We start from the raw sequence: 23,193 nt of genomic DNA, 5'->3' as shown, positions 1-23,193 counted from the left end.
ATAACACGACTCACTGAGTATGCGAATTTTCGAATGGCTGAACGAGAAAAAAACAAACAGAATACTGTAGAAGTATGGTAACATATGAGTGACAATGCAGACACTACATTCTGATTTTTGTCTATCGTTTTATTCGTAGGTACACTAACTAAAAACTGTGAAATTACAATCAAGAACATACGATACAAATGGTCGTAAAATTGTCACTGAATCGACCAATTGTTCCACAAATGTTTCGTTATCTCACGAAATGCCTATATGTGAAAACACGTAACCTTTCTTTTAGCCGCCGAATGTTAAAACTACACAAAGCTATCTGCTGAGTGCATAATCCTTTTCCAAGAAAGAGACTACACCTTTGTTGCTGTAAAACGATGCTTTTCGTAAGAGATTCTACGAAGAATCGTTATTTTATTTTGAAATTTACTAATGGAGTATACAAACAATAGTATGCACTATGTATATGCATGCATATACGAACAAATGAAACAAATAAAAGAACGTGAACTGGAGAAACAGTAAAATGTAATAAAACGTAAAGCTTTTGTTTCCTCTCGTAAAAATTGTGGTCACTCGTTGGAAAAGCTTTGCGAACGTGCAACTTTTTTTGTAGATTACATTGTTCCTCTGGACGACCACCTACCGAATTCGCTCGGACATCGATCCTGTGAACAAAAAGCGTCGTGGACAAGCGTTATACTATAAAAAAAAGGCGATTATAACAACAGTGTCATTCGATACACGTCTCACTGTTTCCTGCTCAAACTTGAGCTTTTGTTCGTCTAGTGTAAATAAATAATATAACAACAGCATCGGCAAGGATACGCGCAGGCAGCTGTTAGATGACTTTTATAAAGAGAGCTTAAGAGAGAAAAAGATAGAAATAGTTCGTTAATAATAAATAATAATCGATCGACGAGAAAAGAGAAAAAACTCTTCGGATCGTTTAAAACATTTTTATCAAAATTTACAATGCTCATCAATATCGTAGCGTCGTATTATTTATAAGCTCCGATTGGTAGTATGAAATCGCAGAGAAAAGAAAGAAAAAAAGTGCATTAAATGCCCGACGCCGATTCGCGTAGGAGCTATCGATTCCATTCTTAATTGTTTCAAACTTTATTCTAGCGACTGGAAGGAAAGGAATTTAGCGCGGAGCCACGTCAAGGACTCGATGAAGGCGTCGAGACTGTCGCCGCCATTCTATCGGTAGGGAGAGAAAGAGAAACTCGAGCGCGAATGCTAAAAGCTCATTTGGATCGCACACGAGAGAGGTCCCGTTCGAGGTTTTCAAAGATATTACTTTGCGATTTACTACAATCATGCGAAGGACCGGAGATTGCTTTAAAGCTCACGAAAAATCATGAGAAATGATAAAGCGAAAAGGAGAGAAAGAAAGAAAGAAAAAAAAAGAGAGAAAGGGAGATAGATTTTCAAGAAACTTCGTATCGGATATCCTCACTTAATTATATCTCTTACTTACAATCTTGAGGTCAGTGGTCTAGACTACATTTTCGGCATTATAAGGAGGAGAGATATAAAGGGTCGTGGCGGATCGATTAACCAACAGAAATCTATACTGCTTTATTCGTCTTTCTAACTGGTTGCCTTAGCTTGCAAACCATGATACAGAATTTATTTTATCCGGCACAATCGCTTCTTCTAATGAGAGATCAGAGAAAGTGTGCTAAAGCGTTCATCTTTGTCACACCATCGTAATTTGGAGCATCTTTTATTTCCTCTCTTTTTATCTCTTTCTCTCTTTTTCTTGATTTTCTACTTGTCCGTCTGTTTATTTCTTCTTTCTCTTTTTCACATTCTCGTTCTCTTTCTAGTATTTTTCTCGATTTTCAGAACGCGAACATTTCGTTCCACACTTGAGATGGTAAAGAAGCTTTTCCAAAACAAAAGGAACCACGCGATAAATAGCTCTCGTATATACATCTCCTGCATTTGTCGTACAACTCGGTATTTATGATGACACTTTCATTGAACGGTGAAAACAATTGAAATATTTTCGAACCTCTTCGAGTATCGTCGAGGAATATATAAATATTTTACTCGTCGAAAAGTTTACACGTATTAGGTACTTTCAATTTTATCAAGTGAGTGTACTTACACGACTTGTTATTAAATCGAAAAGTCAATAAAGCCGGAAACAATAGCGGATCGATTATAATCACGATACCTACTCAATTCGATATCGAATAAATCTCAAAAGTAAAGAGGAGAGGAGGAGAATGTGGAATCTCAACACTTAGATCGGATCAGTCGGAAATTAAGCTATTCTTCGTATCTCCTTTCAATTTTTCCTTATATTCCTCCGATGCGTTTACTATCGATGTTAAAAGAGTGAGAGACAAAAAAGAAGACTCGATTTGCGATCGACGACGTGTACATCGGTAAAGAAGAAAGATAAGAGAGAGAAGTGAAGAATCGCAATTCAGTGAGACCACGAGAAAGAAATAAAAGAATATGATACTATAGATACAAGAAAGGAAGAGAATGAGAGAATAAAATTCTGCTCAGAGACGTAGAGCGACGAAACGAGAAAGGAATCAATGGCTTGAAGGAGAACTCGTAACGATGGGTAAGATGACGATCGGTCAGAGGAAAATGGTTGAAAGGCTGAGATAGTACATAGAAGCGAATAGGCCTGCTCGAGAAGACGAGCCGGAGATGAAAACTCGCTAAGACAAGGAGGTTCAAGAGAAAGGGGAATATATCGTAGAAGAGAAAAAGAGGAAAGTCCAAGAAGTGGATATTGGAAAAACGAGAGTCGATTCGGATGATATCGTCGAGACAAAGGACAAGCTGCTTCACTTCTTCTCCGCTCAGGGTGAAGAAAAGAGAAAGGGTAAAACAGAGAAGACGAAGCAATAGAAGAAGAAAAAGAGAAAGAGAATGTACGTGGGCGGAGGTCGTAGATATAAAAGAATAGTACGCTTCTTTTCGATTCGGAATGTAAAAGTAACTGAGGAACGGTACGCTGTAAATGTCGGTATTTACGATGAAGATTCAAAGCAGAGGTGGACAACTTCTCTGTCGCGGGTCATACGGTTTTCATCGTCAATCAATCTATTCCCTCACTATTTAAATTCACTATTAAGTTTATTCTATATTTCAAAACAAAAATTGGGCAGCTCGCAAGACCTGACAGAGTCAAAAAGCAAGAATTTTGTTTTTCATTAGATTACCAGAGTAGGCAAATAATCCGTCCCCGATTGAAAAGATAAAAATTCTTTGCCCATGTGTGGATAGGGTGGGACTTGTATCTTCTTATGATCGTCTTATGAAGTTTCAATACCATTGAGACGTTACGTTAAAAAGATGTTTAAAAAAAAGGAAATAGATATACGTTTTCTCTATTACAATAATATTTAAATCTCATAAATCATTCTCTTTTTCTTTTTCGTTTATTTAAAGAAGTACAATTCGATGATATTCGCGCTCTTTTAATAAATTTTCGGTCTTTTAATGTTCTCTCATAAGATAAGTGAAAGAAAGAGAAAGAGAGAAAGGAGATAAATGAATTGACTTATAAAGAGTAATGTGCATGTTAAAACTTTAATGTTTCATAAACCATGATGATGATTTGTTGTATTTAGCTGATAATGTCAAAGCCATCGAGTTTTATTAATATAATCTCTCGCTGGAAAAGACAGACAACTCTTTTTAATCGAAGCATAACTATATCGATCCTTCCGTCTGTAAAAGAAAATCACGACGCCTCCACGTTCTTTGCCTACCGTAATGTTCTCTTCTCTTGTCTCGTCTGATCTCTTTACGTGGGCGCATATTTCCTCCCTTATGTATGACGTTAGTGCGAAAAACTTCCATCGAGGGATTACTACTCGTACTTGAGACTTATACGAGCGTGTTTATCTACGTAAAAGACAGAACTTGATAGAGCGAGCAAAATAAAATTACGAACAAAAACTGAAGGTTAAAACGAGTCGCCATAAATACTTACGATCGAGTTCATGATAATCAGAACTACACGTAAGAGCTTTGAAAACTTTTTTTTCTCACTTTTTTCTATACGCTTCCATAAATCGATCTGTTATTTTGCGAGATAAACGGTCAAGAAATTATATAGGAATGAAGTATACGGTTTGAAGAGAGTTGTTTTCAAGAATAATTGGATTATGTTTGATGATCAAAGAGGAAAAGATTGAGCTCTATTTCCTCTTGAGAAAATCGACTGTTCGCGGATTGGATAGGCAAAGAAATGATAAGTACAGTTCAAACGATTATCAATGGTTCAAGAAGAAAGTTCAAAGAAAATAGAAGCTCTCTCTTTCCCACACAAACATACATGCTTTATACCTCCAGCTATCAATTGTAAACTCAAGAAGACGCAGAGAACCTTGATTTATAGAGGAACTTTGCGTTTACATTGAACGAGTAGGTACGAATAGAGTTGTGTGTTGAGGGTTGGCCACGTGCGGTGGAAACCGGCAGAGCCTTGGAAGTTGAACTCGTTGTGGTGACATAGTGGCCACATATCCTACCACTGACATCCTGAAGTTTTTGCCTAGTAATGTAAAGGCTATTCGTGACGTAACAAGAACGTCCCTTTTTTAATTAATAATAATAAATATAATTAATGATAAATAAAGTAATTTGTGACATCTACAAATTTTTGTAGATCATCGCGAATTATTTCAAATTTAGATGATGCATTAAGGATCTGATATCAAATTTGTATCAAAATAGGATTGAAAATATAGCCGATCATACGGTCGAATGGTTCTGGAAATTAAATTCTTTTCAGACGATTAAACATTTCTACATGTTCGTTCATTGGATAATCACGAAGGAAATAGATAGATCGAATCGCAGAGGAAAGGAAAATAGATGGATAGAAAATGACGTATTTATAACGAACGAGACAAGGAAGAGACGACAATTATGTGGTTCTGCAAGCTTCAAGAGACTAATATTTCTTGGTGGATCGGAAACTTAGTGCCATTGTAAAGTTCCTGACCATGCTGTGGCACGTACTGACGAATACCTCTCTTTCCTTCTTTCTCTCTCTCTCTCTCTCTCTCTCTCTCTCTCTCATAGTCTATCTTATATTCTCTATCTCTTCACATTTCCTCTTTCAAGGCTGAAAGGACGATGAATTCTCAACCCTCTCTCCTTTTATTCCTCCATCAGGCCTTTCCTGCCTGTCTGCCTCTCGCTCACGGTACTTTTCCGTCAACGCGTTTCCGCGAGAAAACCGCAAAGTGCTTGCGCATTATAAATTTCCATAAATTAGATTTCACTTGGAAAGTACTTCGTATAGGCGCGCGCTAGCTTCAAAAAGATCAGCCATGCTCATGTTTTCACGTGAATCATCTCTCTCTCTCTCTCTCTTTCTCTCTCTCTCTCTTTCTCTCTCTCTCTCTCTCTCTCTCTCTCTCTCTCTCTTCTTCTTCTTCTTCTCTTTTTTCGTTGATTTCGTCTCCCTTCTTGATGTATACATCTCGTTATGTGCGTCCCATCAGACGTGCTTTCAACCTTTAGAGCACTTTTATATATGTGATTCTGATCGACTAACGAGGAGTGCTGACTTTTATGAATATACTAAGAAAAATTTCTTGCATTTGAATTTCACATGTAGATACGTGAGAATTTAAAAAAAAAAAAAAAATGATAAATTCATGTATCTGTTATAAATATAAAACGTATAAAAGAAAGCAGAGAATTTTTATTAAAATTACAAGAATTAAATTTATATTTATAATTCAGTTTAATTGAAATTTACTTTATTTCGATTTAATAATTGTATATTTTTAGAGCAACGTGCAGTTAAAAGTTCGATTGAATTTGTAAAAAATAGATGATTGATCTAGTTCATATACATAGTTACACTTTGTATATAGACATCTTAAGCGAGTAAACAGTTTTCCTTCGGTCTTCGGTGTAACATTGATTCCAAGAATTTATTCTCTGTGCGCTGTATATAAGGGAGATATAAGAAAGAAGGCATTGAACTCGACTAACTTTTTTTATTCGATGACCGTATAAGATACGAGTATATAAGGCTACGTGTGTAACAAGGGTAGTAGAGCGTTTTTGTAGCTGCCTCGATGACGACAGGTGTCTGTTAAGAAATTATCTAGGCCAATGTGCCAGTTCGAAGTACTTATATCTTTGTCAATGATTGTTTCTTCCACTTTCCGAAATCATTGGACTCTTTATTGAAAGTTTATTTAAATTGATCTATCTTGCATTTAATGTTATGTATTTATTTGAAATGCATTGCATGAAGAATTTTAATTATTTAACAAGTGTGCACATCCATTTTACAATATTCATGTTTTCGTAATTCTATGAACCGAAATTCTAATATATTATTAATAAGATTATCTAACATATCAGCTCGCGCACAATTCTAATTTTATTGGACTTTTCATTATTAACAATATCATTATCGGTATATTATTAATAATATGTGTATGCAATTAATTAATTATAGCAGAGTAATATAAATGAGTCGAGATAATGATACCGCAATAATAAATTAAAGCCATACGTAATGATTATTATTATTATGAACCGAATATGTAATTAATGCAAAAGAAATACAGAAGGATGACATTTTTTTACGTGCAAATAAAAATTGCCTGTCAATATTTGGACGCAACGGAGAACAGGCATACACATATACGCTAGAAATAAAATAACATTCGCATACGGACTGTCGCAATTTTGCCATCGAAGCCTGTTGAACGTTATATCGAGTCATGTAATTTATTTAGAGTATTATTTACAGAACCAAACAGAAATAACATGTTGCGTAACGTAGTTTTTACAAAATACAAATACGTTTGGTAGGAAAATATTTTCAAATTGTACATATGGATAAATCAATAATATATTCGTTTATCCAATAGTTAATTAATGTAGTGTTGAATTCTTGAAATTTAGAAGGTCAAATCGTTGTCATTTCTTTTTCTTTCTTTCTCTCTTTCTCTCTCTCTCTGTCTCTTTTTCTCTTTTCCTCTTCGTTTCTCATTCCATTTATTCATCCATCTATTTATCTGTTTCTCCTCTCTTACCAGACGATCCTTCTAGCGAGATTTTGGGTATCTTTTTATAATTCCAAAAAGCACTCCCTCCGATATACTTGTCACAAAAATGTGGAAAGTATGGCATAAGCGAGACTTCATCCTCGAGAGCGAAGTATTACGATAAAAATTCACATGCGAGTACGAAAATACATTTTGTATGTTGGCCTATGTATAAATGCGTGTATTTTCTGCGTTGATCGTAAACCTCCCCTCACTTCAATAATTTACTCTGTATTTCTCTCTTTCTTCTTCTACTTTATTCGTTCACAAGTTGACATAAAATTACAACGTGTACATTTATATGTTAGGTCCTACTTCTTTACTAGAATTTATCACCTTGCTTGCAAACCGTTTGGCCGATCAAAATTTATTTTTACTACGTGTAAGACGTGTACGGTTGTCAAGAGTCCAAGATGAGAAAAGAATAGATATATATTTGCATATATATGCAATAGAAATATTCTATATCTTTTCGTTCTGTCGACGATCGTAAAATTATTCGTATTTTTATAGCTCTTAGATATCGTAGCAAATGCGAAATACTTTTGACAAAATGATGAGATTTTTGACGACGATAAGATTAAAGATCGCATCACAAACCATTTTAATGGTTTATCTTCGTTTTAATTTTATATTTATCTTCTTATTTTAATCCTCGTATCGCATTGTTTTAATTCTCGTACTGTAAAAAGACAGTAGAATTTCAGTTTCATCAGGCGCCAATAAAATAACGATGTGTTTCTTTCGAGTCGCAGGAATAAAAGTCCGATACTAGTCCAAGATAAATTAGAAACAATACGATCTCGATAGTGGAAAAAGAGAAAAAGAAAAATAATATCGATTTATATTAGTGTATTTTCCTCTAAGAAAACAATCACGTTTTCAAAGAAGATGAAATTTTGCTAATTCAAGAAAACGAGTTATATTTAATTCTCATTATGAGCATTAATATAAAATTTCATACTCGTACTCTGTTTCTCTTTCTTTTTCTCTTTCTATCTTTCTCAGTCCTTCCTTTCCGGTCTCTCTCTCTCTCTCTCTCTCTCTCCCTTTTTCTTTATCTCTCTTTCTTTCTCTTTGCCTTTTCTTCTTCTTTTCTTTCTTTCTATTTTTCTTTTTTCATAGATTCTTTTTCATAGATCGAGTGTGTACGCATTTATTCACGCGTGGGTTTCTACCGATATCAAAAAAATTCTCATCTGCGTCTGACATTCACATCGATTACGCCACAGCTATTCACATTTTTACTGGACATGTAATTTTCTCGATACAAAACGTTTCCGTTTCTTTCCATCGAGGCCGTTCCATTTTTCTTCGTTCTTTTCATTTCCAATTAAGTCCTAGAATCGTATGAGGTGAAAAGAGAAACGAAACGAGCCACGTTTTATCTTCAATAGTACCGCGCCGAAGCTTTTCAAAGTTTTCCCCGACGTTTTCATGACACCTTATATAGAAAGTATAACCTACACATTCATAGTATATCATATACATAGACTATTTTTACTTCTGATTATTCTACTTTTTCTTTCTCAGAGGCTCGTGTCACAAATTAATCATATGTGAATTTTTCTTGAAAAAGCTTTCGTCTTATTCTCGCTTCGACTGAGATCCGATGCTTCATTCGACAAAGAATGTCTTGTCATTGTCACCTTTGTGACAAGATAAAAGAAAAGAAGTAAAAGGAGAAAGATAAAAAGAGAGATAGACGGATATATGTATTATAATTCCGAACAATGTCATGGGACAACTTGCTATCTATCGATAAAATCTGACTAGATGTAAAAATTATCACAATCGGAATTATTTTTATCGAGAGATAATACTTTCTATTCCTCTATCTCTCTTTCTCTTTCTAGCGCGCGCTTTCTCGCTTCTTTTTTCATCCATTTTTTTAGCTTCTTTATTATCTTTAATCGTGGGCATAGTCGCGTTATTACTTTGAAAAGTCGTTTATCGTCCTTGCGAAAGTGGAATAATAATATTTGTGTGACCTTTAGTTATTCATCCGAACGCAAAGATGAGAATTATAAAAGCAAAGAGAGAGAGAGAGAGAGAGAGAGAGAGAGAGAGAGAGAGAGAAGAAAAGAAAGAAATGTGTGTATCGACGCAGAGAAAATGAAATAATCGTTCGAGTATTTTTTATCGGATAATCCTGCAACTCTTTCGTTGCATCTTTTATGTATAAGGATTTGACAAGTTGGCGTAGAGCCTCGAATGTGGGTCGGAGTTTTCATTTTTATCTACGATAGCAAACCACGTCCAATAGTACAATCGATACGATTTCATGAAAAAATATGCATTAGTTTTAATAAGTGCATTCAGGAAAAATCTCTCTTTGCCGGAAACATCGCGGTAAAGTTATTTTATTTTTGCTTTATTCTCGTAATGGCATAATACGCATCGTTCGGAAGCTGTCGACCTACGAGCTTCGTAACCGTACTGAAAGTTTATACGGTTATAAAATACGATGCTCGGACGTCGAACTGTCGATGAACGTTACATGTCATGAGAAGTAAATGGAACGGGATACATGTAATTTTTTACCGGATCAACGGTCCATCAATTTTTTTCTTTTTATCATTTTTTATTTCACGTGTTCCCTGTAGAAGAATTTTTATAAACGTTTTTCGTAAATCATGTCGTATCAGAAGTTTTTAGTTTCCAATGCATTCAATTCTGTGAATTCATTTTTCTTTTCCTTTCTTTTCATTAATATTTTTCTAAAAACATTTAAAACGGTACATATTATTTTGCGATTTAATTAATAAAATGTTAAAGTTCAAAACTATTCGAAATGTTTCGAATGATGAATTTGATTTTGTTTCTTGAAAAATAAAAGAAATCGATGTATAGGAGAAAAGGAGAGAGGAAGAGAGAGAGAGAGAGAGAGAGAGAGAGAGAGAGAGAAAGGTCGGAAGATAGAGTAATTGGGATCGAAGGCAAAATTAGAGCAAGTGGTAGGCGACGAAGACGTCATCAGCGCCAGATGACGGCGATAAGAACGAGAAGGAGTACGGCGAGATCGTCACCGGCAGAAGGGATGCGCGTATCTTCCTGATGCTGGAAGAGGGAGATGGCTGAAATTAGATATAAACGTACCGGCTTCCGCTTATAACCGTCCGCTCGGAAGGAATACGATAGCGCGCTGAAAAAAAGGGCTGCTGGATAACAAAAAGTCGGAGGGGAAACTACAAGAAGGATGATCTTTTGTTCGCATGGAAAACAAGTTTCATGATTTAATTTCTTTTTTTTTTATATCTTTCTTATCTCTGTTCTCTTGAATTTTCAAGCATACGACATAGCCGTTCATTTAACAATTTAATAATCGATAATATCCCATTGAAACGTTTATACGCTGAAAATCTACGTGGTGCGATTCGTCAAGCATACATTTTTAATGGACTTACTCTTTAGCTCATGATGAAATCCAAACTAATTCTCGAATTGACAGTTGAAATTGAATTTACTCGGTAACGGATGATGATCCATCTATGTTTCCACAAGTAAAGAAATCTTAACCGGATTTAACTAATGTTCTTCAATAATGTTCTTTGTTTAAGTGCTTATTAAAACACATTTATGTTGTACGTGATAATAATGGACAGAGAAAGCGTAAAATAAAAATATCGCTCTCTAGAAATCTTCTGGGAATAGCTACGAGTCTGCTAACATTGAAAAATTTTATTCACGGGAAATTTTGGAGGGATTAATTATTTCGTTAGGAACGAAACGGTATCGTTATATCAATAGAAGTGAAAATAAGCGTTTACGTTTTGTAGAAGGAACCAAGATGGCCGACATAACCAGCGATGCATATTGACTTCAACGCTTTCATAAATTTTCATTCGCGTCGGCAGAAATTGCTGGTTATTCCGCGTATTTGCGTACCACCGACTAGCACGGTCAGACAGCTGGCGCGTCATATTCGCTTCTTTTTCTTCTCCGTTAACCTCTTGACCTTTCTTCACGGCCTTTTTGAATCATTCGACTATGGCGACGATATAGAAAGAGAGAGAGAGAGAGAGAGAGAGAGAGAGAGAGAGAGAGAGAGAGAGAGAGAGAGACTTGAGATGCGAAAGAACGCTTATAATTTCGCGCGATGCTGTCCTGAGCTACGATTGGAAGGAGATGAAAAGGAGGAAAACGAGTGAAAGAGAAATTAAATGTCCAGCCCCAAGAAATGAAATTCCTCGCATAAAAATCGTTCCATCTTTCCTACGTGCGTTTATACGAGTGTGTCGACTCGTAAGGAGGTTGTATGCGAGAAAGAAAAAGTAAAAAAAAGCAGGAGGAAACATAATAAGACAAGCAAAAAAACAATATAACGAGTTATTTGCCGACTATGAAAAAATAAATGATATAGCTGTACGGTTATATTCATAGCCGCATTGGTTATGAATTTTATAACGGAGATAATATTACGTTTTATTATATAGAAAATTGAAAATAGAATGTGTGCGATTCTCTTATATTTTTATTGATCATTTCCCATTTCTTTTCTTAAAGAATGATACGATTATCATATTTTTTATTATACAAAATATGATCTCTACGAGAATTTACACGCCTTCTATACGAACGTCCAACTTTTTCTCTTTCAGCTCTCAGAGGACATCGGTTACGTTCTATATTCAGCTCTCGGGAGTTTCTACATCCCTTCCTGCATCATGGTCTTCGTGTATATACGCATCTACTTCGCGGCGAAAGCTCGAGCGCGCCGTGGAATTCGGAAACATCCACGGCCGCGACCGATCTCGGTGCCACCGGAATCGCCGGATATCAGACAAACGAGTTTCACGCAGAGCACTCCGGCGACCGAAATGAGGAGGTCGACGGCGAGTGCCGGAGGTAGTGCCGGGACGCTTCTGGAAAACGTCGCAACGATCGAAAATCAGCCGGTCCAAATACCGATCGTTACCTGCGACTTCGCCAGTGACGTCAGCACGTCCGAGGCCGACCCTGCCGGTAGTAATAATATACCTATGGAGGAGAAAGACACCTTAAAGGTAATCGATCATATTATTAAGGACCTCACGTTGACTACATTCGATTTCAAGGAGTTAAGTTGAGGTAACATTTCAACGTGTTCCGATTTGTCATCAGGTAACGATACCCGTACCGGTTCAAAAGAGTAACCTAAAGGCAAGTTTGTCGGTAAACGGCGACGGTCAATCGAGTCAGAGCGTACCGATACGATGCAGGGCACCCAGTGTTGGCATCGACGTAGACATGGTGTCGGAGTTTGATCCTTCCTCATCGGACAGTGGCGTCGTCTCGAGGTGTGCCGTGGTGAAGCCATTAAAGCTGCGTCTTTGTCAACCGATCTTTGGTCGGAAGACAACCGGTAAGTTGAAGAGAGAGCAAGCAGAAACTTCTCGACATCAAGGAAAAGAAGAAATCGTGATCGAGCCGAAATCGTCGAAACCGCGCGATCCAGAGCGAGAGAAGAGACGATTAGCCAGAAAGAAGGAGAAACGAGCTACCCTCATCCTTGGATTCATCATGGGTAGCTTCATCGCCTGCTGGCTACCTTTTTTCCTTCTTTATATCGTGAAACCCTTATTCCCGGATCTCGATATACCTACCCAGGCATTTGTCATTGCCTTTTGGCTCGGTTATATGAATTCCGCTTTGAATCCTTTCATCTATACGGTCTTCAACAAGGATTTCCGTCGGGCGTTCCGTCGTATACTTTTCAAATGAAAGATAGCTTCTCTCCGTGAGGATAACAAATAGCAAAATGTTCAAATTCGAGCTAATTTCTTCTCCCAAAAAAGATCGAGATGCCGACCTGACTCGGTTTCAAGATCGAGGAGGATCAAGAAAAGTTCTTGAGAATGAAGCGTAAAACCTTCGGAGAGAAATGAAAGGAATTACTTTATTACATTCACTTAAACGATGAAATCTCAAGGATACGTTCGCAAATAACAACCGATGAATTTCATAACGATGGAATTTATTGAATCGTCTCGATAGTGAGTACTTTCCCGAAACCTTACACGTACACGAAGTATCTTCCAAGAGAATTAACAAAGGATTCAAAAGCTCATCGTCCTCGATCCAGGAACAATGCCGGCGTGAATGATGAACGAGGCTAATGCACTAGTTCAGCGAAATCAAGTGAAGCCAAAGAGCAAGGAGGGTGGAGGGTAACTGTCAAACCACTTACAATTTCAGAGGAACGAACTATCAGCTACGAATTCCCTCTCGTCTCATCTTCGATAAATTCGAGATCATGTGAACGACGACTATGTACGTGTACGTAGGTACTTGTTATTTCCTCCTCAATGATCCTCTAAAGCTTCCTGCTTTTCTTTCCTAATGTGTCTCTCATTCGTATTCGTTTTCGTAAGCCATCCTTTGGTGCATCAAAGAACAAGGTCCTACGAGAACGATTTGTCCTTCATTTCTTCTTCTTCGTGTCTCTATTTTTAGAATTTATCTTTATCCTTGAATGGATCACAATATATAGAGTCGCTTCACGATCGAAAATAGATCTGGATTTTTCCGCGTTTCAATATATATGAATTTTTTTTCCTTATCGATTATTACGTTCTGCACAAATACGATTAAAGTCGTCTCACTTTCATTTTTAACCTAACGTAGCATTCCCTTGGTAGCCCTTGGAATATCTGAAAAGAAAAGGACGTGCCATGATTGACGGATCGTCGAATGCGAGACGAGTGAAGGAAAGAGGGTAGAAGCCAATATGGATTTCGATGATAAGGCTATGGCAGATTCGTTGGTCGGATTATTAGCATAGACGTGTTCAATACAGCATTTCTCATCCGTTTTATCTCTCCCTCTTTTCTCTTCTTTTGTTGCACAATCCTGGAATTTCAAGCATGTAAAATTCACTGTCTACGATATCGGAAGGGTTGGCGTACTTCGCCCTCCATTTTCAATTATTATTCGTGTCTTCTTTCGTACACGTACATATGTACGTACGTATATTCAGACGTGCTACGTGCATTCAAGCAACATCTGTTTTAATCTCAATTCGTTCGACGGAACATCGTTCGGTTGTTTCTAATAAAAAAGAAAAATATACATATGTATATATGTATATATGTGTGTGCGTGTGTGTGTGTGCGTACGTACGAAGTGTGTTCCACTGGATCGACGTCGAAAGAATATTTTTTACAATATCGCTTTTTTCGCGTTTGACGATTTCCGATGGACGATTTTGAAAGAAAAACGGCAAGCTCGAACGATTATAATCGAACGATTAAAAAAGGTTCTCTAAATAATAATTTAACTCCGCGTACGGATCGAACAAAGGTAGGGCATGAAATTAACGCGTTAAAAAATAACACGTTCAGAGGAGCGGACGAAATGATCGATCGACTATAAAACAAGTTACTGAGGTCCAGAATGTTACTCTAAAATCACTTCATCGAGGTATATCACGCTTTAAGATTTTTCAGCGAGCCGAGACGAAGCTTTCGTCGGAGCTTACACGTTCGAATGACTTTCCCGAACGCGTTTCGATGCTACGCTTAGTGGCCATCAAAATGCATTTTACGATTACAAACTTGATCGACGAGCCGTTGACTCGAACGAAGAAATAGTGAGATAGAGAGAATATTTCGTTAAAAATCTCTCTCTTTCTCTCCGATTTTTATTTTCTTAGCTCTTTTTATTTTTCTGTTTAACTCTTAAATAATTAAAAAATTAATAGCACGTAATACGAGATGACCGGGAATAATAAGAAAGATAACTATTAATGTCGAGAATAACATCGATTAAAAATCGAAAAGAACGAACTACTCTCACAGTTTGGTTTTTAACAAAACGCTGTGCGTTCGTTGATATAGATTTAAGTGATACCTAAAGGTTAGGGACTAATGCGTAAAAAATTAAAGTTGATAGAAGGAAAGAAAAATGGTAGAACTTTCTTGGCGAATTTCGATGAGATACGATTGTAATTACACTTACGCAAGAACGCAATTGCTTACGAACTATGATTATTCGATACGTGTATTAACAATAAGCTCGTCGCCTTAGGCCGGGCTGATACAATTTTTTGCAAACAAGGTTTTAAAAAATCTTTTCTCTGTATGTGTGTCAGTAAGTATTAACAAAATATTTACAATTAATCTACAACAAACAAAACGAAGAGATAAAACTCGAACGATGTTACCTAAACAATTAATATAAGACGATTCCGATTAGGTATTAATAAACAAAGATAATACAAAATACATTGAATATATTATTATATATTACATTACAAGGAGCCATCGCGCGTATTGTCCTAAAATAATAAAGAAAAGGATAACAAGGGGATAAAAACATTAATAATAATAATAATAATAATAATAATAATAATATAGTAATAATAATAGTAAAATAATAATAAAAAATAATAATAATAATAACACAATAACAATAACAATAATATTAATAGTAATAATGAAATCTAATAATAATAATAAAATAATAAATAATAATATAACAATACGATCATTACTGTTACTTAAACTAATAACAAATGATACAGCACACACGAAGTACTGTACACGTACATGATTTATCTTAAAAGGGAAAACAAAGGGCATCGATTGACATACGATCGTACACATGCGTATATCGCATACTTATTGATTATTATTATTATTGATACTATTGTCATTATCGTAATGTTATATTATTACATGTTATCATTTTTATTAACATCAACTAATCAAAGTCGCTAATAGGGATCCAAGGATTTATCTTGATTAATATTTCCATTGAAGTGTGTGCGTGCCCTCCGAACTTCAACTTCCGCCGCGACGTACAACCTCCAGAATTTTGCGGTTTGCGCGAGATCATCGTTAAATTTCTTAAAGAACGCTCCACTTCGAAGTTTAATCGTCTAACAAGAAAAATAACAATTACAAATCTAATGAAAGGTCAGCGATTGAAGTTCCTTATTTTTTTATTATAGTTTTCATATAATATTCTTAACACTCTTTTGAAAGGATTTTATAATAAACAAGACGATGCATAACTCTTAAAAATTTTCCATCGTTATATTTTACTTTAAACTATAACATTTCGACGTCTTTAAAAATCTTTTTCCATGATCTCGCGCGGGGCACTGAAAAACTAAACTCTATCGATAATATTGGAGCAATGAAATCACTGTGATATCACTAAAACGCTTTCAAGGTGTGTGTGTGTGTGTTTTGAAGGATCGACAATCGACGAGCCTTCGCGGAATTGTTGTAGAGATTATTAAGCTATTGGAGTATGAGGAAATAGTAAAAATAAAAAGGGACAAGAGAGAGAGAGAGAGAGAAAGAGAGAGAGAGAGAGAGAGAGAGAGAGAGAGAGAGAGAGAGAGAGAGAGAGAGAGAGAGAGAGAGAGAGAGAGAGAGAGAGAGAGAGAGAGATAGAAAAAAAGACAAAGAGAATTTAAGATATTGACTACCGTAAATTTATTGTGAACTCGTATTATTAATCGAAGAAGAATCTATATATACATATATATATATATATATAATATATTATATAATAATATATATAATATAATATATATATATATTTATATATATATCTATATATATAATATATATATATATGTATATATATTATATATATCTATATATATATGCATATATAATATATTAAAAATATAAGTATGATTATTATATCATTAAAGACTACTATCACCGTACAATTATTACCATCATTGTTAGTCTCACTACTATCAATAACAAAAAAAAAAAACACTCCTATTGTCTAAATAGCGTTTATTGTCTGTTATAGAGAATGTGAAAAGGTACTGATTAAAGAAAAAAAGTAAAAAGAAAAAATAAGAGAAAAATAAGATACTTAATATTAACTATTTACAAGATGCGTTTCCGTGTACATAGAAGAGAAAAAAAGAGGAAAAAGATCGTGAATTTGAAGCGAAGAAATGAGGTATAAAAGGGTGAACACGAACCGATTCGTTCAATTTTCTGTATGGCGAAGAAGAAGACAAGTGGTAAAGGGAAGCGAGAAGAATGAAAAGATTCGTAAAGCAAAAACGTGAGACGTGAATCAACTCCGACTCGACCGATTTTCGGTTTAGAGTCTTTAGATATAAGTAATGGTATCCCATTTTAAGAGATTTGATGATTATTAAAATTAATAGTCTATTTAAACTGAGAGTTCTATAGCGACAATAGCGACTGTGCGTAATAAATCTTTAACGTGTCCGTCGACAAAAAAAAAAGAAGGAAAAAAAAATAGAAAAACGTAATCAAACAGAGTTCGCCGCTATGGATTCTGTCCTCCGATCTGGACTCGTCACACCAGATGGATTTTTATCTTAAAAACGGTCAACCGATCGTCTGCGAAAAGAAAACTATGACGAATCACGCGTTTCACTAAAATTTTATTCCTTTTTTTTTACAGTAAAAATCGGAGAGTCCGTTTTCAACGTTTCTTACAAATTGCTTGAAAATTTCGATCTCAGAATATTAATGTCCTTAGAAGAATTGCAACATTTTCTAACACTGGTCTCGAAAATGGATTTGTCACGATATTAAAGTGGCGTAATACTTTTCGACTTTCTATGTTCCGCAACGCTTGGGACAAAGTACAGAGTTACTTCGATAGATTTTCTTTCATTGATCCCGAATTTCATCTCTCGTAACTTTTTTTCTACAGTAGCGTCACATCGTGCCAAAAATATGTCGGCCACTTGTTGTCACTTTTTAAGAGCATTTTCAAATAATTGTACTTATTCAAATGATATTGTTTTCCAGACATTATATTAGATTCTAACATTATCATTTCTCTCTCACTCTTTTTCTTTCTGTCTCTCTCTCTCTGTCTCTTTATTTCTCTCTCTCTCTCTCTCTCTCTCTCTCTCTCTCTCTCTCTTTCTCTCTTTCTTTCTCTCTCTCTCTCTCTTTCTTTCTCTTAGACTAATTCATTTAAATTCTTTTGAAGACGAACTCTTCGATCGCGTAATCAGCAGACAGTATTCTTAAAGCGCATCGAGATCAAACGCGTATAGATGCGATACACGTACATTTCGAATATTCCGATTCGAAAATATATCGATTCATCAAAGCATTTAATAAAAATTTCCAAAATACGAACGAACGATATTATTCACGCTACATTACAAGATTCTCATCTTCAAAAGAAAACATTTTTTTTTTATAGAGGGAAGGAGAGAGAGGTTGTAGATTATTCACAAATATATTTGGCATGATTTCGAGAGGATGCAGCTTTAAGAAGAATAAAAAGAAACAACTTACGTTCAATCAAACCAAACGGTTTTGTCTTCCTACAATCGCATACTATTGAGTCCTTCGAGCCGCTCATTCGTCTCGTAGCGATCGATTCTCTTGTAACGAAGTTTCGGATTATGTGTCCGCCTTCTCAAACGAGAAAAGAAATAAAAGAATAGAAGAAAAAACGAGTAAGATCACGGACAATCGGTATCTTCCTCTGCGATGGCTTTTTCCTCGCTCCGATTTTTGACTTAATGCTGACATCGCTCGAAAGTTCTTTCAGATGGCGGTTTTTTCGAAAAATCGATATTTTTAACTATTATAAAGTTGTTTGTTTATTACGATCAAGCGTACTAAACAATTAGAAGAAGATTCGTCTTTATTTGTTTACCGAATTCATTTCGATTTTTCGAGAATATCGGTCAGAACTGCCAAGCCTGTTTTGAATTAACGACGATTGATTGATCGATCGATCGGATTTCGCGAAAGTTTGATACAATACGAACCATATATCTATTAACCTATTTCGAAAATGCTTGAACAATCAGAATGAAGGAGATACAATATTGCGATACGAAGCTGTCTCTCATCGTGAATCTCTCGTTATCCCTTAGACTTTTCACTTCTTTCGGACCTTCGTTTAAGAACGTCAAAGAAAAGCGAAGCGATTGCGATCAGATATTTCGCTTTAAAGCTGAATATATTTTCTCATATAGAAAATCCTTCTTTTCGAGGACTTCGTGATCGGACTTTCCCTTTTTCCTTTTTCAATATTTTCTGGTTTCGCATATCGTTTGCGTGAAATAAAATTATTTTTTTCTTTCATTTAATACATTCTCGGCACATTCAAATTGAATATTCGATTTGAGTTAATCGTATATTATTTTTTTATTTCTTTCGCATCAGGTCTTCTTTAACTTTGAAAAATTTCTCTCTCTCTCTCTCTCTCTCTCTCTCTCCCTCTCTCTCTCTCTCTGTCTCTGTCTCTGTTGTTCATTAAAACTAATTCATTCTTCATCGAATAACGATCTTCAAAACGCGCGAAATTTATTTCATTTGGGGAAATTTAATCTGTCAAAAGTCTTCCACTCTTTCCCTAATTGTCCGGACCGTTTAAAGAAGAGGAAAAATTAAAAATGAAAGAGTAAAATGGAGGATAGAAGAAAAGTTTTCAGTCGATAATACGCGGACACATGAACGTAATTACGTGAAACCGGAGAATGAGAAAAAGGGAAAATGAAAAGGGTAGAACGTTGAATCTCGAACGTCCAACGGTATAATGCGTTTTGACGGCCAAAGAAGAAGAATGGAATAAAAAATAATCGTTTCTGCAAAAATTTTCATGAGTTCGCGATAAAACAATGATAACTATCACTAAATATATCTTCTTCCTTGATCGAAAGCCGTATAATGTATTCGATTTATCATGGGACGATGCAAATTTTATTAGGAAAGGTTCGAGTTGCGGGAAATACTGATGGCAGTGATAGCGTTCGAAATTATGCGTATATGGTGTCGATAAGGGAAGCTATGAGAACGATCGATATTTCGTACGCATATCTCACGTCGGCTTGTACATAGACACACACACGTATGTATATACACACATCACACACATACAGTATATACATGTACTATATATGTGGAACAGATACTTCGTCGAGCGAACTCGTTTCTATTGATAATTGGACGAAAAGATAACGAAGTAATACGTGATTAGTGATAATGAGAAAGAAAGAGGGAGAAAGTGTGGGTGCGAGCGTGTGTATGCGTGTGTGTGCGGCTGAGCGGAAAAGTAACTAAGAGCCAATTCTTTTTGGAATAAAAAATGGAAAAGAGAGCTCTTACTGATTTCCGTAGTTTTGTTTCTTAAATCTTTCTAAAAACTGCCGGTTTCTACGGCGAGATATCTTTGTGTCGCGTGATCGATCGACCTCGATCGAACAAGGATCGAAACGAGAATCGATCGAGATCGAACGATCCTCGATCGCACATACTTGGCGGTCTACATTACGAAGGTCAAAAATTACGAATAACTACGATGTATACTGACATTCGATGAACTATCAATAACGTATTATGAACTTTGTTTTATAAAAGAAAGGGGAAAAAGGAAAAAAAAAGAAACTTCTCGTGTTCTGTCTGTTTTTGTTCATTCACCCTCTTTAATCCGATCAATTCCTTCTTCCCCTCATAAACTTAAGATAACAAAATTTTATTCTTTTCCTTGTTGGTTTGTTTTTATAAAGGCAAACAGGCCGCTTGAATTAACGTTTATTTTACAAATAAAAGAAAAATAATAAGGAACGAGATACAAGAGAGAAAGAGAGAGAGAGAGAGAGAGAGAGAGAGAGAGAGAGAGAGAGAGAGAACAGAGAGGAAAGGAAGAGATACAAAAAAGAAATAGAGAAAGAGAAAAAAAGAGAGGAGAGAGAAGATAAAAAGATGAATGAGAGATGAGAGAGAATAAAGAGAGGAGAAGAAGAAATACAAGAGAAAGAGAAAGAGAGAGACAGGGACACAGAGAGAGAGAAAGAGAGAGAGGGAGAGAGGAGGGTTGGTGCCTTTAATCTAGGTCCTTATAGCAAAGAATAGAGACCAAATATATGGATTCAAGCATTCGAACGAATGAGTACGATTATATATAGTCGTTAAGCGATCGATTTCCTTCCTTATATTGAAAGGCATCGGAAATATTAAAAAAGGTTTTATAGATCGAACTGCCTCACATTTACCTACCTAAAATCTTTTAACTTTGGAGGAACCGCACCTAAAAGCTATCAATAGACACGTCCATGCGGATATAAGCCATGAAAAAAAAAACTTTCTCAGAGAGAGAAAGAGAGAAAGAGAAAAAGTAGCCAATCAACCGAATAGACTTTATTATAATGAATTCCAGAATTGCAAAAACGAACGGGCGAACGCAATCTTTATAAGAGTGGCGTAGAACGTAGACTGTGCTCCGTGTTAACCTACTCTGAATTGTAAATTTAAAATTGGCCATTTCCATTTGGAATCCTTATCATATCGATATATTGGATTTATTAATAGTCAAATCCTCCGAGATTTTCTTTCTGTTCTCTTAAAGATTTCTGTTTAACGAAGGGTGCATCTTTCGTCCTATATCTGAATGGATGTAAGAGTATAATTTTTGTATCGTCGTAAATGTTAAGACCGAAAATCTTATTTTAATGACGTTCATTCGATGATAAATATTTCGCAGATCAGATGTCCTCATCGAAGGTTCGAACGTTTATATAATTCTTAAAAACTTTGGATTAAAGAACACAAAACACAAGAAAAAAATTAAGTCTCTTACAGGACAATAAATTCTTACAATATAATATTGAAGAAAACTCAATGATATGTGTAGCATTGAAGATCTTTCGTAGTGATCAAAAATGCAAACAGAACATCTTGTCGAATTATCGTTTATATTTTTGTCTATGTTTGGATCACTTTGAAATACAAACTTTCTTTTCTAAGGACCTTCAAGGATGGAGTCTTTACTAATTTTACAAATCTTAACTCCACCTTCGCTGTTCTTAGAGGAGAAATTCAACTACTCTCCGAGATGTCGATATGAATAACATAGCCCTCGGAGGTCACTCTGTATGTGTTTTTTCATCAGTTCTTTTAAAATTCAAGACTCGAATGTACATTCACAATTTGCAACTCAGAATTTAAACCTCAAAACTCAGTACAAAATTATCATTTTTCGTAACTTTACGTACTTGTAATTTGTATCATTTATTGTTCGCCGAGATCTCACGCCTCTCGGTAATAAATTGTTAGTTAACGAAAAGAATTTGAATTTTCTTTAATCAAATTTTGTTTAGATTCCGTGTCCGCAAACATCTTGGTGGACGCGAAACACTAACAGTATTTCTTTACACGGCACAGTTACGATTCTTTTCGAGTATATGTATGTGGAGTATTTCGTACCTCGAGTTTCTAATATTAGAGCAGAAGGACATGTTTGCAAAAACACGAGGATCAAAGGTATGTAAGTAGAGCTTGTAGTAATCTAATCCTTTGAAGCCGCTTATTACCATGAGTAATCGCGGTTATTCATCAACCAAAGTTCGACCGTCATTAACGGGAGATGTTGAGAACGACTGCAACGGTAAATTTTCGTAGCAGAGTAGTTTTTCTCTAGTGCATCTATACCACAGATATGGCAGTAAGTATATGATTAGCATTAACTTTCATGCGTTCCTTCCTTTTTCTTTTTCTTCTTTCCATTTTTTTTATGCTCGATATCTCCGATTAGAGGAAGCAAGAGAAAGAAAGAGAAAGAACAGCTTTGCTCGAGTGCACCCTAAAAGCACGTAAACTGCTTATTCTGGATAAACGATGCATTCACGAATTCCGCCAAAGCACTTCATTCAAGTTTTGATAATGCCACCATTCCTGTAATATCACGAGATGCCCTTTAAACGGGATCATCAAGTGTCTTCCATTTTCAATACTTGTCTTCTTGATACTTATATTACATTGGAATATCTTACCCCGTTGCTTTTACGAAATCCGTTCGTATAATAATCGCCAGTCCGAATCTTAAAAAGAGCACTCCAAACGAATCTACACGGATAATCAACTTAGAAATTCAGATATCAAAGGTTCGTTCTAATAAAGCGAACTTCCGATCTCTTGGAAGTCCGAAGGATACTGTGAAGTAACGAAATTGCCTCTTAAAGCGAAGAGAGTCCTTTAAGAAGATGCTCCGGTCTAAGTAAATTCAAAGCGACGATTTATCTCCTCTACGTTCACTCGCAATCTACCATTGGAACTGTGGTAACCGAAGACATTAAGCGTTTGTTCGTTTTATGAGACTCAATTAGAAGATAAACGAGAAAGAGTATGTGTGTGTACGCGTAGAAGACGAAGAAAGGGTGGTTTTGCAGGTC

The 23,193-nt window shown here is 35.7% G+C and overlaps 1 protein-coding gene across 6 annotated transcripts in view; it reads left to right on the top strand.

Annotated features, from left to right (window-relative positions):
* LOC122638223 (alpha-2B adrenergic receptor) overlaps positions 1–23,193 on the top strand; it is a 97,778-nt gene that overhangs the window by 52,831 nt on the left and 21,754 nt on the right. For 4 of the 6 annotated variants that reach the window (XR_006329384.1, XR_006329383.1, XR_006329382.1 and 1 more), the window contains exons 2-3: positions 11,666–12,070; positions 12,168–13,322. Coding sequence is in view for 1 of the 6 variants with exons in the window: in XM_043831085.1 (XP_043687020.1) it covers positions 11,666–12,070; positions 12,168–12,767 (1,005 nt within the window). In the remaining 5 variants the exon portion in view is untranslated. Of the gene's footprint in view, positions 1–11,665; positions 12,071–12,167; positions 15,995–23,193 lie in introns of those variants that run through there. The other 2 variants (XR_006329385.1, XM_043831085.1) reach the window with 2 other exon arrangements.

This window comes from Vespula pensylvanica, chromosome 2 (genome assembly GCF_014466175.1).
Source record: "Vespula pensylvanica isolate Volc-1 chromosome 2, ASM1446617v1, whole genome shotgun sequence".
NCBI classification, from domain to species: domain Eukaryota; kingdom Metazoa; phylum Arthropoda; class Insecta; order Hymenoptera; family Vespidae; genus Vespula; species Vespula pensylvanica.
This window is presented reverse-complemented; position numbering and strand designations above follow the sequence as displayed.